General features: G+C 37.9%; 1 protein-coding gene across 1 annotated transcript in view; it reads left to right on the forward strand.

Moving 5' to 3' along the window:
• Window positions 1-12,677, forward strand: part of LOC111858182 (protocadherin-15-like) — a 38,733-nt gene that overhangs the window by 22,696 nt on the left and 3,360 nt on the right. Inside the window, exons 19-27 of the mRNA XM_072710416.1 lie at window positions 3,016-3,156; window positions 3,234-3,346; window positions 3,860-3,969; window positions 4,576-4,716; window positions 4,900-5,027; window positions 5,705-5,920; window positions 6,626-6,714; window positions 7,229-7,405; window positions 9,114-9,332. Of these exons, the coding sequence (XP_072566517.1) occupies window positions 3,016-3,156; window positions 3,234-3,346; window positions 3,860-3,969; window positions 4,576-4,716; window positions 4,900-5,027; window positions 5,705-5,920; window positions 6,626-6,714; window positions 7,229-7,405; window positions 9,114-9,332 (1,334 nt within the window). The remainder of the gene's footprint in view (window positions 1-3,015; window positions 3,157-3,233; window positions 3,347-3,859; window positions 3,970-4,575; window positions 4,717-4,899; window positions 5,028-5,704; window positions 5,921-6,625; window positions 6,715-7,228; window positions 7,406-9,113; window positions 9,333-12,677) is intronic.

A 12,677-nucleotide genomic window follows, 5' to 3' on the forward strand; every position in this document is an offset into this window, starting at 1 on the left:
ACGAGTTCTTGTATTTGAACTAATGCTGAAGTAACTATTCGGTTGAACAGCATCCAAACCTGTTAGAATCTTATAGACCTGGATCATGTCCCCCCTCAGTCTCCTTTGCTTGAGGCTGAACAGATTTAGCTCAAATAACCTTTCCTCGTATGACATTCCTCTAAGACCAGGAATCATTCTTGTGGCCCTACGCTGCACCTTTTCTAAGGCCGCTATGTCCTTTTTAAGATATGGTGACCAAACCTGTACACAATATTCTAGGTGAGGTCTCACCAAGGAATTGTATAATCTTAGCATTACCTCCCTTGACTTAAACTCCACACACCTGGAGATGTACCCCAACATCCTATTGGCCTTTTTTATTGCTTCCCCACACTGGCGAGAATGAGACATGGAAGCATCAACATACACACCAAGGTCTTTCTCATAATCAGCTACCTTTATTTCAGTAGGTCCCATAAAATACCTGTACTTTATATTTCTGCTCCCTACATGGAGTACCTTACATTTGTCTATGTTAAATTTCATCTGCCAGGTGTCAGCCCAGTCACTAATTAAATTAAGATCCCGCTGTAGCTGCTGAGCCGCTAGTTCAGTATCTGCTACACCACCCACCTTGGTGTCATCTGCAAATTTCACCAGTTTACTGTATATATTGGTGTCTATATCATTTACGTAAATTAGGAACAAAAGTGGTCCTAAAATTGAACCCTGCGGTACCCCACTATGAACGCAGGCCCACTGTGACATCGAGCCTCTTATAACTACTCGCTGCTTCCTATCCGTTAACCAGTTATCAATCCAAGTCGCTACAGTTCCTAAAATACCTGTCGCTTTGAGTTTAAGTGAGAGCCTCTTGTGGGGAACAACATCAAAAGCCTTTTGGAAATCTAAATAGATGACATCATAGGCCTTCTTATCATCAACTTCCTGAGTAGCTTCCTCAAAAAACTCCAACAGATTTGTTAAACAGGATCTACCTCTCCTAAATCCATGCTGGCTATCCCTCAAAATGTTATTTGAGTCCAGGTAATCTACCATTTTCTCTTTGATTATAGCCTCCATAACTTTACCAGTTATACAAGTTAGACTGATTGGCCTATAGTTTGACAAATTACTTCTATCCCCTTTTTTGAAAATGGGCGTTATGTTGGCATGCTTCCAATCAGAAGGTACCACACCTTCAGATAAGGATTTTTGAAACAGTAATGTTAAGGGTCGGCAAATAATATCCCTCATCTCTTTTAACACTATAGGTAAGATGCCATCAGGGCCCTGTGATTTATTTATTTTGAGCTTAGCTAGGCTTTGCAAAACATCAGCTTCAGTTATATATATATTAGTTATAGACGATGTTGAATTAGTAATAAGAACTGGTAAGTTACTAGTGTCCTCGACAGTGAATACCCGTGCAAAACTATCATTGAACTCATTTACTATGTCAATGTCATTTTCAATTATAAGACCCTTACTATCCTGCAGATTAGTAATTTCAGCTTTTAGAGCTCTTTTAGAGTTAAAATACTGGAAGAAACTTTTAACGTCATCCTTAGCCTCCAATGCGATCTTCCTTTCGACATTCCTTTTAGCTCGTCTAATGTCATTTTTTAATTCAGCCTGTAGATTTAGATACTCTTGCTTTATTATGTCATCATCAGTTATTTTCCATCTCTGGAACAAAGCCCTTTTCCTCCTTACTTTATACTTTATGTCCCTATTAAACCACCTAGGTTGGAATTTCCTAGATTTATTCTTGCTAGAAACAGGTATGAAGTCCTCTTGTACTTGCAATAATGTGCTTTTAAAAAATTCCCATGCCTCTTCAACAGTTTTGTTATTTAACTCCATCCAGTTCACGGTTTCTAGTTTTAATCTCATACAATTGAAGTTAGCCTTCCTAACATTATATATTTTTGATTTGGACTTTGCTCTTCGGGCACTAAACTTAACCTCAAATTTAACCATGTTATGATCGCTACTGTCAAGTGGTTCTAAAACATCTAATTTACCAATCCTGTCCTGGTTATTAGACAAAACAAGATCAAGAATGGCATCTCCCCTGGTAGGGGTGTTAACAAACTGAGTAAAAAAACAATCCTGTACTAATTCCACCATCTCAAGTTCATTTTCAGAAGAGCCAGCAACAATGTCCCACTGTATCCCCGGTAGATTAAAATCACCCATAACTACCACATCATTTTTATTGCTCATAATCCTAATATCACTGTATAACAATCTGCTTTCCTCAGCAGCTACATTGGGTGCTCTGTAACAAACACCGACAATTAGGCTATTTGAGTTTGTAGCATCTAATTTTACCCATATAGCTTCCGTACTTTTACTTATATCAGTAAGCTCCCTTGCCTGCAAGATTTCCTTTACATATACTGCAACACCACCTCCCTTCTTACATATACGGTCTTTACGGAACAATGTGTAACCATCCATATTATATTCTTGTCCATCCTTATCACTCAACCACGTTTCAGTTATTGCTATAAGATGGCTTCTGCAACAGGATAATGATCCTCAACATACCTCAAAATCCACAATCCAACATCCAATTCAGTTGAATCAAATTTTTCAAAGTACTCCGAAATTAAATTGTTGCTAAATCAATTTGGTTGGCACCAAAGCACAAAGGATATATTACTTGAGGTATTAGAATTAAATTCACTGTTACAATTGAATATTGTAACAGAGGGGTTTTACTTTTATTTGTAAATAAGTAATTTTCAAAATGCCAGTTAAAGTACCTTGCTAAAATGACTGAAAATATTTTGTGGAAAGTGTACTCATATTCCATTGGGTAAAACTAATCCACTTATTTTGCTAATATGTAGAAGCATCTATTATGCCAAACCAAGCATTTTTTACTTTTTTACTTAAAGTATTAAATTATTAACAAATTATGTCTTAGTAAAAGATTCCCAAATAATAAATGCAAATTGTATAAACCTGGTAAGTAAATATCAAATATCTGTTCAAACTTGATGGATTAACTTCCCTTTACAGGGCACTGCGGCCAGCAGGGTCCGATATAGAGTAGACCTGGAGCGTTCTGGCTACAGTGGCAGCCTCTTTGCTGTGGAGGAAGAGTCTGGAAGGGTTATCACAAAAGTCAACCTCAATGAGCGACCTAATGCAGTCTTTCAGGTAAATCTGACTGCTGTATTAAGAAATTCTATTTTATGTTTTTTCAGGTCTACAAATATGTATTTTTGTTTTGACAGATATTTGTCATTGCTTATGATGATGGGGACCCAATGAAGCAGAACACTTCCATTGTTGAAATAACCATTCTTCAACCTTCAATAATCCCAGTTTTCACCCAGGAGGAATACGAGTAAGAATGTAAACTTAATTGATTTCTTAATCAATAGATGTTCAGTGTGATTAAACCTACAACGCAATTTGCTGTTTGCTAATGCATTTCAGTAAGAATTCATAAAATCTGTCATACTTATTCTAATAATAAGACAAGGTTGAGGAGGAAAACAGCAAAAAAATTACTGTTCTGTTTATACAAAAGACATATGTAAAAATCTGCCTTATTTGTTGTTTTTTTTTTTTTACATACAACAACAAATTTATTCTGACCAATCACATGATTCAAGGACCAAAATGTCAAGTCTAGGCTTTATAAAGCAAGGAAAAAATTAACCCACTCAATAAATGCATAAAACCTGCAAAAGCATGGGGAGTCGTTAAGTGTTCTGGGTTTGATTCCCAGCCCTGATTGTGTGTCTCTCTGTGGTTTTTGCATTCTCTCCTGTTGTTATGAATTTTATTCATATTTACTGATATGGTAATCTGAAATTAATTCAAATGCCTTTTATTTTATTATTGTTGTTTCAAGATTTCCCCCCATGAGTGAGAATTCACCTATAGGAAAAGTGGTTGGGGTCATTTTGGCTGCTGCCATTGACCAGACGATAATCTACTCTATTATAGGGGGTAACGAAGCAGGTAAGTTCTGTTAGCCTGTTAGTTGAATATAGTGTAGTTCAACAACTCTGGGATGATGGAGCACCTGTAAACTAATGTTTAATTTAATTTTTTTTAATTTATGAAAAATGAAAGTATTTCATGACAGTTTACTGCTACGACCTACAAAGACAGAAAATGAACATACATACATACAGTACATACACAGAATTGTGTTGAAAATGTAAATGTTATTTGAATAAGTGACGCTAGTTTGCATGTTTGCTCTGCAGGGCAGCCACGAGTTACATAACAGAATCCAGTCATTACAGAATCCGTCATTTGGATTGGAATTAATTTATTAATTATTTAAATATTTTCATAGAAACAAAAAAGCAGAAGACAAATCATGAATTTTCATAGCTCCTTAAGCACCAATATTTTGCAAGTAGTTAATAAAACATGTAACAAAATGTCAAGAATGATAAGAGAAAGGCTGGGTGGTTTGATGATTAGAAGCACGTGATTAGGGAGTTTTACTTGGCTATTCCAAGACGTTACACATTTCTATTTAAATTTTGACTAATTAAAAATCTAGGCTACTTTTCTCTTTTTGTCAGCGTAACATCATTTTTTGTTTTTTTTTAGGTGTATTTAAGTTAAATAACAAAACAGGTGTCATCTTCACAGCCAAACTATTAGATTATGAGGCCATCGACAGTTACGTCCTTCATGTGCAGGCAGACTCCTTGGCTATGATAATGTCAAATCTCCATGCTCCTTCAAAAAGTAAGCTGTCACGACATTGTTGCATATCATGAAAACTTTGAATTGCCGGAAATTTAAACTGGCAGCATAAACAAATAACACAAAGTCAGATTACAATTTATTAGCACATTCTTACTCACATCTTGTATGTGTTTTATGTAGGTTCATGCAAAAAACATTTAAGCCTTTGTATATTTTCAACAGGTAATAAAGCGAAGGTGTTTATATATATCCTGGATGAAAATGATCACCCTCCTGTTTTTACAAAAAAGCTCTACATAGGTGGAGTAACTGAGGACACAAAGACATTTACAACTGTACTACAAATCAAAGTAAGAAAATTATTTGTCTTATCTTTTTATCATACTTGTAGTAAAACTGTTAATGATCTTGGGTACACCTTGAATTAGATGCCACACACACACACACAAAGCAGCGTTATGATTCAGTTTCCCATGAGATCTGTACAACCTTCTGTCTAACCAATATATAAATATTACCCTAGTTTCAGCCATTTCTAGGATATTTCTGCTTGTTATGGTGTCTTAAATCACATCATTCTAATCAGAGACAAATAAATCATTCCGTATCTGTGATTAGAATTAGAATTTAGTGATCAATGGTCATTGTCAACACACCACAGCACGCAACAACGAACTGTGACCTCTGCATTTGACCCATATGTGACTTTCGTGACATAGCAGGGGGCAGCTAATTCAGCGCCCGGGGAGCAGTGCTTGGGGACGGTACCTTGCTCAGGGTACCTCAGTGGTGACTTGCTGGTGGGGGATTTGAACCTGCAATCTTTCAATTACAAGTGCGCTACCCTAACCATCAAGCCACCACTGCTTCTATTGGATATAGAAGTAGTGCAGTTTTTTTTTAATTTACAACTACAGCCTTTCTGCTACTTGTGTCAGTTGATTACAACACTAAAATGTATGCAGTTCTAAATGTAACCTGATTGTGTCATTTAAAGATATTTTTGCTTCATTTGTTTTTCTTACAGGCCACAGACAAGGACAGTGGGAATTACAGCGCAAATGAATACAGATTAATTATGCCACCACCTAAAGATGGTCAAGATGCCTTTGTGATTGAGCAATATACAGGAATCATTAAAACGGCGATAACGTATAAAAACATGCGCGGCTCTTACTTTAGATTTAAAGTCATTGCAACAGACGACTATGGGAAAGGTTTGAGTGCGAGCTCAGAAATTTTGGTGTGTACAACCGATACAACTGATCTTATAGAATTCATTATAATGAGTAGTAACCAGGCTGTACAACCAGTGGACATATAACAGTCCCTCTCGTACAGGTGGTGTGTGCAGAGACAGCGGTTGTGTTTGAACCATTTGCATATTGGTAGCTTGTTAGTATTACGTCCTGTTACTGAACATACTACAATGTGTCAACCGGAAATAAAGAGCTGCAAGAAGGACTCCTGGTTTGACCATTTTGTCTGCTCATTTATTTGTGGATGGGAACTAAACAAAAGATCGGATTGGACTGTAATCACCTTTGGAATGAAATGGGCAGTTGAGCTGAGCAACATACACAACAACTGTTTTACTGTTAAATTTGAAGAATCATAGCACCACAAGAGCAATGCTCCTTGTCTCCTTCCATTTAACATATGCAGCTAACTTGCTTTATCATCTATATACAACTGAGTGACACAGTTACACATAAACGGTGGGGCTTGTCATTCTAACTCAGACCACCATTTGTTTCACAAACAAATGCTGTAGTATTCTGTACAACTAAAACAATGTAAAAACTTCATAAATAAAAGCTGTCCAATACATTTTTTTCATACCTCCACACTATTGTATAGCCTTTCAGCATTTGATACTGCATTACGCTAACTACATACAACTTTAAACTAATTCACTGCTTTTTGTATCATTCTTTCTTTTTTCTAGATATCAGTAGTTAATCAACTGGATATGCAAGTGGTAGTATCCAATGTGCCACCAACTATAGTGGAAGAGAATATAGAGCAACTCACAGGGTAAGAATAAAGATATTACTATGGAAGCCTTTTTCAGCAAGATACTAAGTTATGATTATGAGAAACTTTCTTCTTATTGCAAAATAGTAAATATAATTATGAAAAACATTCTCGATATTATGAGAATCTTTCTCATTATTATGAGATAGTGGGTCAAAATTATGAGAGACTTTCTTGTTATTGCAAAATCGGAAGTGATAATTATGAGAAACTTTCTTATTATGGCTCTGTATCTCATAATAACAACCATAACTCTGGGACAAGATTAGCTACCAAATCTAGTTGGATCAGAGGGATGGTTCATACAGATATTAATTTAGTTTATAAGCAATATTTGTTATGGCTATCTGTTTAAAAAATAAATAATACTCTTTGGCAGTACTCCTTGTTGAAATGGAATCATTGAAAACTGAAGATCCCACTAGAAGAATAGATTTTATTCCATTAGTTTCACTATAGATAAATAATACAACAGCATTTTAAAGCAATTCTGCATTGTATTTCTGCAATACAGGATCTTAGAGAGCTATATTCAAGACCAGTATCCAGGGGCAAAAATAATTGTGGAATCCATTGGACCGCGACGATTTGGAGATGGATTTGACCAAGAAGAATACACAAAATCTGACCTGATGGTGTATGCCATTGATCCTTTAACAAACAGAGCCATTCCTCGACAGGAGCTTTTTAAGTGAGCTATCAGATTTTCTTGCTGTCTTGCTCTACTTGAATCTGCCCAGAATAGCAAGAAATTTGTTATGATTTATCAGCTGTAGAAAGATTCATCCATCTTTACATTGCTTATCCAGTAGAGTGTCGCAGTATCTACACAATCATAGATTGCTAAAATGATTGTATTGATGTATGTCATGAAGAATTAACTGTTCAACTTTGCCGTAGCGGTGTGTCAGAACATCAATTGTTGTTGTTCTAAAATATTTCTGCTAAAAAGTGATGAATGAGCTGTGGTTAATCCATGTTTTTGTAGTCAAAAAATGAAGTGAACAATTTTACGTCTTATGTAGTACTGATACAATGCAACTCATTTGTCATTTGGGTGATACAGGGTAAGTCCAGTGACGTTTTAGATTGAAAATGTCTAACTTAGTGAAGGAAAACACATTATTTCCATGGTTTACATTTGCTATTCAATGATCTCTCCCATTACAATTACAAGAGCTTTATATGTAAAAAGTATTGGGACACCTGGCCATTACACCTATAGGAACTTCTAAATCAATATGGAGTTGTTGGTCACCCTTTGCAGCTATAACAGCTGCCACTCTTCTGGGAAGACTCTCAACAAGATTTTGGAGTATGTCTGTGTGAATTTTGCCCATTCAGAAGAAGAACATTTGTGAGGTCAGGCACTGATGGTGAACGTGAAGGCCTGGCCTACAATGTCCATTCCAGTTCATCCCAACGGTGCTCAATGGGGTTGAGGTAAGGGCTCTGTGAAGGCCAGACAAGTTCTTCCATACCAAACTCACTCAGCCATGTCTTTATGGACCTTGTTTTGTGCATAGGGGCACAGTCATACTGGAACAGAAAAGGTTCTTCCCCAAACTGTTCCCACAAAGTTGGAAGCACAGAATTGTCCAAAATGTCTTGGTATGCTGAATCATTAAGAGTTCCCTTCACTGGAACTAAGCAGCTTAGCCCAACCCCTGGAAAAAAAAACCCCATACCATTACCATTACCTTTACAGTTGGCACATTCCAGTCAGGTGGGTAACGTTCTCCTGGCATCCGCCAAACCCAGACACACCCATCAAACTGCTAGAAGGAGAAGCATGATTGGTCACTCCATTCGTCACCCCTGCTTCAGAGGCGCTTCCATCCGAACGCTTGGCATTGCGCTTGGTGCTGTGAGGCTTGCATGCATCTGCTCAGCCATGGAAGTCCATTCCATGAAGCTCCCGGCTCACAGTTATTGTGCTGGAATTAATGCCAGAGGAAGTTTGGAACTCTGCAGCTATTGAGTCAACAGAGTGTTCGTGACTTTTACACTCTGCACCCCAGTACTCAGTGAACCCGCTCTGTTACTTTCCATGGTCTGTCACTTTGTGGCTGAGTTCCTGTTGTTCCTAAATGCTTCCACTTTGCAATAATATTACTTTCAGTTGACCGTGGAATATCTAGCAGCGAAGAAATTTCACAAACTGACCCCTATGACAGTACTACACAATTCGCTGAGCTCTTCAGAACAACCCGTTCTTTCACAAATGTTAGTAAACCTGACTGCATGGCTGGCTGCTTGATTTTATACACCTATGGCAATGGGTCTGAATGAACCACCTAAATTCAACGATTAAGAGGTGTGTCCCAATACTTTTGTCCATATAGTGTATGTCAATGTATCCAATGTGTGCAGTGGTCATGTGTGAACCTCTGTCACAGGCTTCTTGATGGAAAGCTTCTGGATATTAACAAGGACTCTGAACCTTACTTGGGCGAAGACGGCCGCATAATTGAAATACGCAGTCCTGACATTCTGGCTAGTGTGAAGAAGGCAGCACAGGCAGTTGGCTACACAGAGGGGGCGCTGTTGGCTCTGGCAATCGTCATCTTCCTCTGCTGCATTCCTGCAATTCTCATAGTCACGGTCACCTATAATCAGTAAGTACTTCACAGTACCTCTAAACTGGCAGACATGGGTGGCAATCCTTATTTTTAATAGAGGGACCGGAGTGTGTGATCCATTTAGAGTGGGATCACACAACTCATAGAGCTGAAACTCGGCCTGATAGATCAACATAGAATTCAGGAAGAGTAACACAGATTCCAGCCTGGCCGTATTCTAAGTCATCACTCAGTGCTCATCAAAATATTTGCTCCGAATCTCTAAGACCAGTGGCTTTACAATAGGCAATGTAAGAGGAAGTAAATTAATAACTGAATAATTTGAAAGGAAATGCATGGATAATGTAATTTCACCAATACCAGAATGAAGAGAAAAGGACGGAGAAACAGTATGAATTGTTAGCTTAGCAGCTCCCTGTTCACTGTAACATTTTATTTTAAATACAAACTGAATCTTACATTTCCGTTTCAATTCTGCTAACTATATTTTCTGTGTTCTTTTTTGTACCCCGATCAGATTCAAAGAGTAAGTAAAATTTAATCCTTATTTATGATTTTCTTTTGAGAAACCTTTCTGTCCGCCTTTCTAGTATTATATGACACTTGGACAGGAAGTTAAAAACAGTAGTTGCCTTCATAGACAGTGGCAGTGGATAGCAGAAAATCATGTAAAAGAGCAAAGGTGATTCCTCTAAGTTCTCACTTATTGTATAGAAAAACGCCTGATTATAGATATTTGTCTTTCAATCCTCAAAGGCGACAAGCAGAGTGTGCAAAAACAGCTCGGATACAGATGGCGCTGCCAGCAGGCAAGTCAGCCAGTGCCCCCCCCAGCAATCTTCATGAGCAACTTGGGGGCCCTAAGTAAGTATCACTTACAATTTGGTCATTTTTCTGGCGGAGTACATATATCACCATTAGTCCCTTGAGAAAGGCCCTCAACCTCAACTGCTCCAAAAGCACTCGGGTCTAATAAATAAATGTAAATGTAGCCTTCTGTAGATTCCAGTGCTCAGGTCCTGTTATTAATTAACATGGTACATTAAAATAAATGTTATATTTAACATTAAATTAATATGAAGATGATCCACCAGGCAGCCTAGAGCAAAAGCAAGAGAACATTCTGCACAGGATAGCAGTCCATTGCAGGGTACACACCAACATGTTCATGGTATGGAGATATGGTAGCTCACTTAACCGTATTTCTTTGGACTGATGGAAGAACACAGTGTGCTCAGAGGAACCCTGCTAAATATGGGGAGAAAATGCAAACTTTGACATTCTCTTATAATATATAAACTGTATATAAATATATAATATATAATATATAAACTATAAAATTCCAGTTTGCATCTGTGACAACTAGTCCTGGGTTTACATACAGCAAAATGACTATAAAATTCTATGCTCATTCACCAACATTCAAATGTATAGGAGGCATGAGAATGTGACAGTGAAGTATCAAACTATCCAGTCGAGCAATTTTCCATGAATGAAATCATTTACCTCACATTATTGTTTGATAGATATAGATAAAAAGGTACGCAGCTCTGTTGATGTGTTATTCTTCTTGCAACCATCATATAAAATCAGTTGAGACTCTGAGGTCTAGGGATACCTTCAGATGGAGCATGTAAGGCTGGGGCCAGTTGTGGAATAGTGCAGGGATGAAGACAAAGAAAGGATTGGGATCAAGAAGCAAGGGATCAGGAACCAGGAAACACCAAAATGATCAAAGTGAGAAAACCAATGGAGTAGATAGGCAAATACTAGAGAAAATAAACTAGGAAAGCTATGAAACAAGCAACATGGCTCTGAAACCAAGGTATTTATCTCTACTCCATGAACCATTGTAATAGTCTTAGGTAACTCATGGTACTGCATTCAATTAAAGGTAAAGCAGTGTTCTTACAACACTGGTTCGCCTGATTCCCTGCAGGGAGCTGCTCCAGATCTAGTGCTCTGAAATGAAATGATAATGAGAGACAGCTTCATCAGGCTTTTAGAGTATAGGCATTACTGCATGCGGCCTGAGGATGTTTTGCCAGAATTCACATCCCAAGGCGTTTGAGAGGGAGGAGCGATGCCTAGACCTCACTCAGCATGATGTATGCTAGGTTCATAACTTGAAGGTTAGTTATTCTAACTTCACACAGGGCTTGCCCTTTGATAATTAAAAAATTGACCTTCCTGCCTACATCATTCAAAATGATCTCTTACGCTCATTTTTATGTTTGACTTCATGCCAGCCACAAAACTATAAAGGTGCCAAAATGGTACTAGACAATTTACTCACATGATAACATGTGATAACTTTTCAATCAGCTAGTACCGGTTTATATGAGAGACAAAGTATTTTGCATTATATTTTTATCAGCAAAATCTGTGATAGTGACAACATTTAAAAGTAAAAAAAATCAGGAGCTTGTCATGTACCGGCCGAAGGGAAGGAGTGAAGGTAAGCGTGTTGAAGGGGCAATGGGGTTTTACTTAAGCAAAGCAGAAACAAACTCAAAATAAGCATAAGCTCAAGGGGCTCAAAATAGGGCCAGACAAAGGAAGAGAGCACAAGCAACACCAGGGAACAACTTCAATGACAGAACTATGGCACACAGGACTGGGAAGCATTTAAATACTAGACTAACAAAAGGGCAGACAGGAGGCAGCTATGAGCAATTAAATGGAGGGCAAGAACAAGAGGTGAGACTAACAAGCTTCGGGCGTGGCTTGTTGTGGCCACGCTGGGGAGGACAACAGGAGAGTGTGGCAGACATGACTGGCAGGACATGACAGAGCTCACTCTTTGTTAAACTCTTATATTCTTACACCACCATACCTCCTTCATATATAAAAATTAGGGTTTTCAGAGGGGGGGGGGGGGGGGGGGGGCACGATGCATTTTCAAGCAGTGTATAGAGATGTGCTCAAAATATGAGCTGGGCAGTTCATTGGTTCCAGAAAAGGAAACTGTGTGTAAATCTTTAAATCCTGTAAACGTAAAGGGTTAATTCAGACTGATCTCTAGGAAAGAGATCCCCCACTTTTAGCAGAAAATCTATAACAGTTATTCACATATCAAGGTCTATTTTGTGGTGTCTTGAACACACCCCTCGTTACTTCCAAAGTCGTGCTCTTGCCAATCAGGCATATTACATATTTTATTTTTCAGAGCATTTTGTTTCGATGGTAAATATATATTAGTTACATTCTCAGTGGGGAAGGTACAGAGCTGTATTATTTATTCTACATTTTAACTTTTGCTAGGTTTTCTGCATTTATAACCAAGAATCCATATAAAGACAGCCAAAATTTGGCTATAATAAATTTACAAAGGAACTTACAAGGGGACAATACGAACAATCCGATGGGAGCTGGAAAGGG

Source organism: Paramormyrops kingsleyae, chromosome 3 (genome assembly GCF_048594095.1).
Source record: "Paramormyrops kingsleyae isolate MSU_618 chromosome 3, PKINGS_0.4, whole genome shotgun sequence".
NCBI lineage: Eukaryota > Metazoa > Chordata > Actinopteri > Osteoglossiformes > Mormyridae > Paramormyrops > Paramormyrops kingsleyae.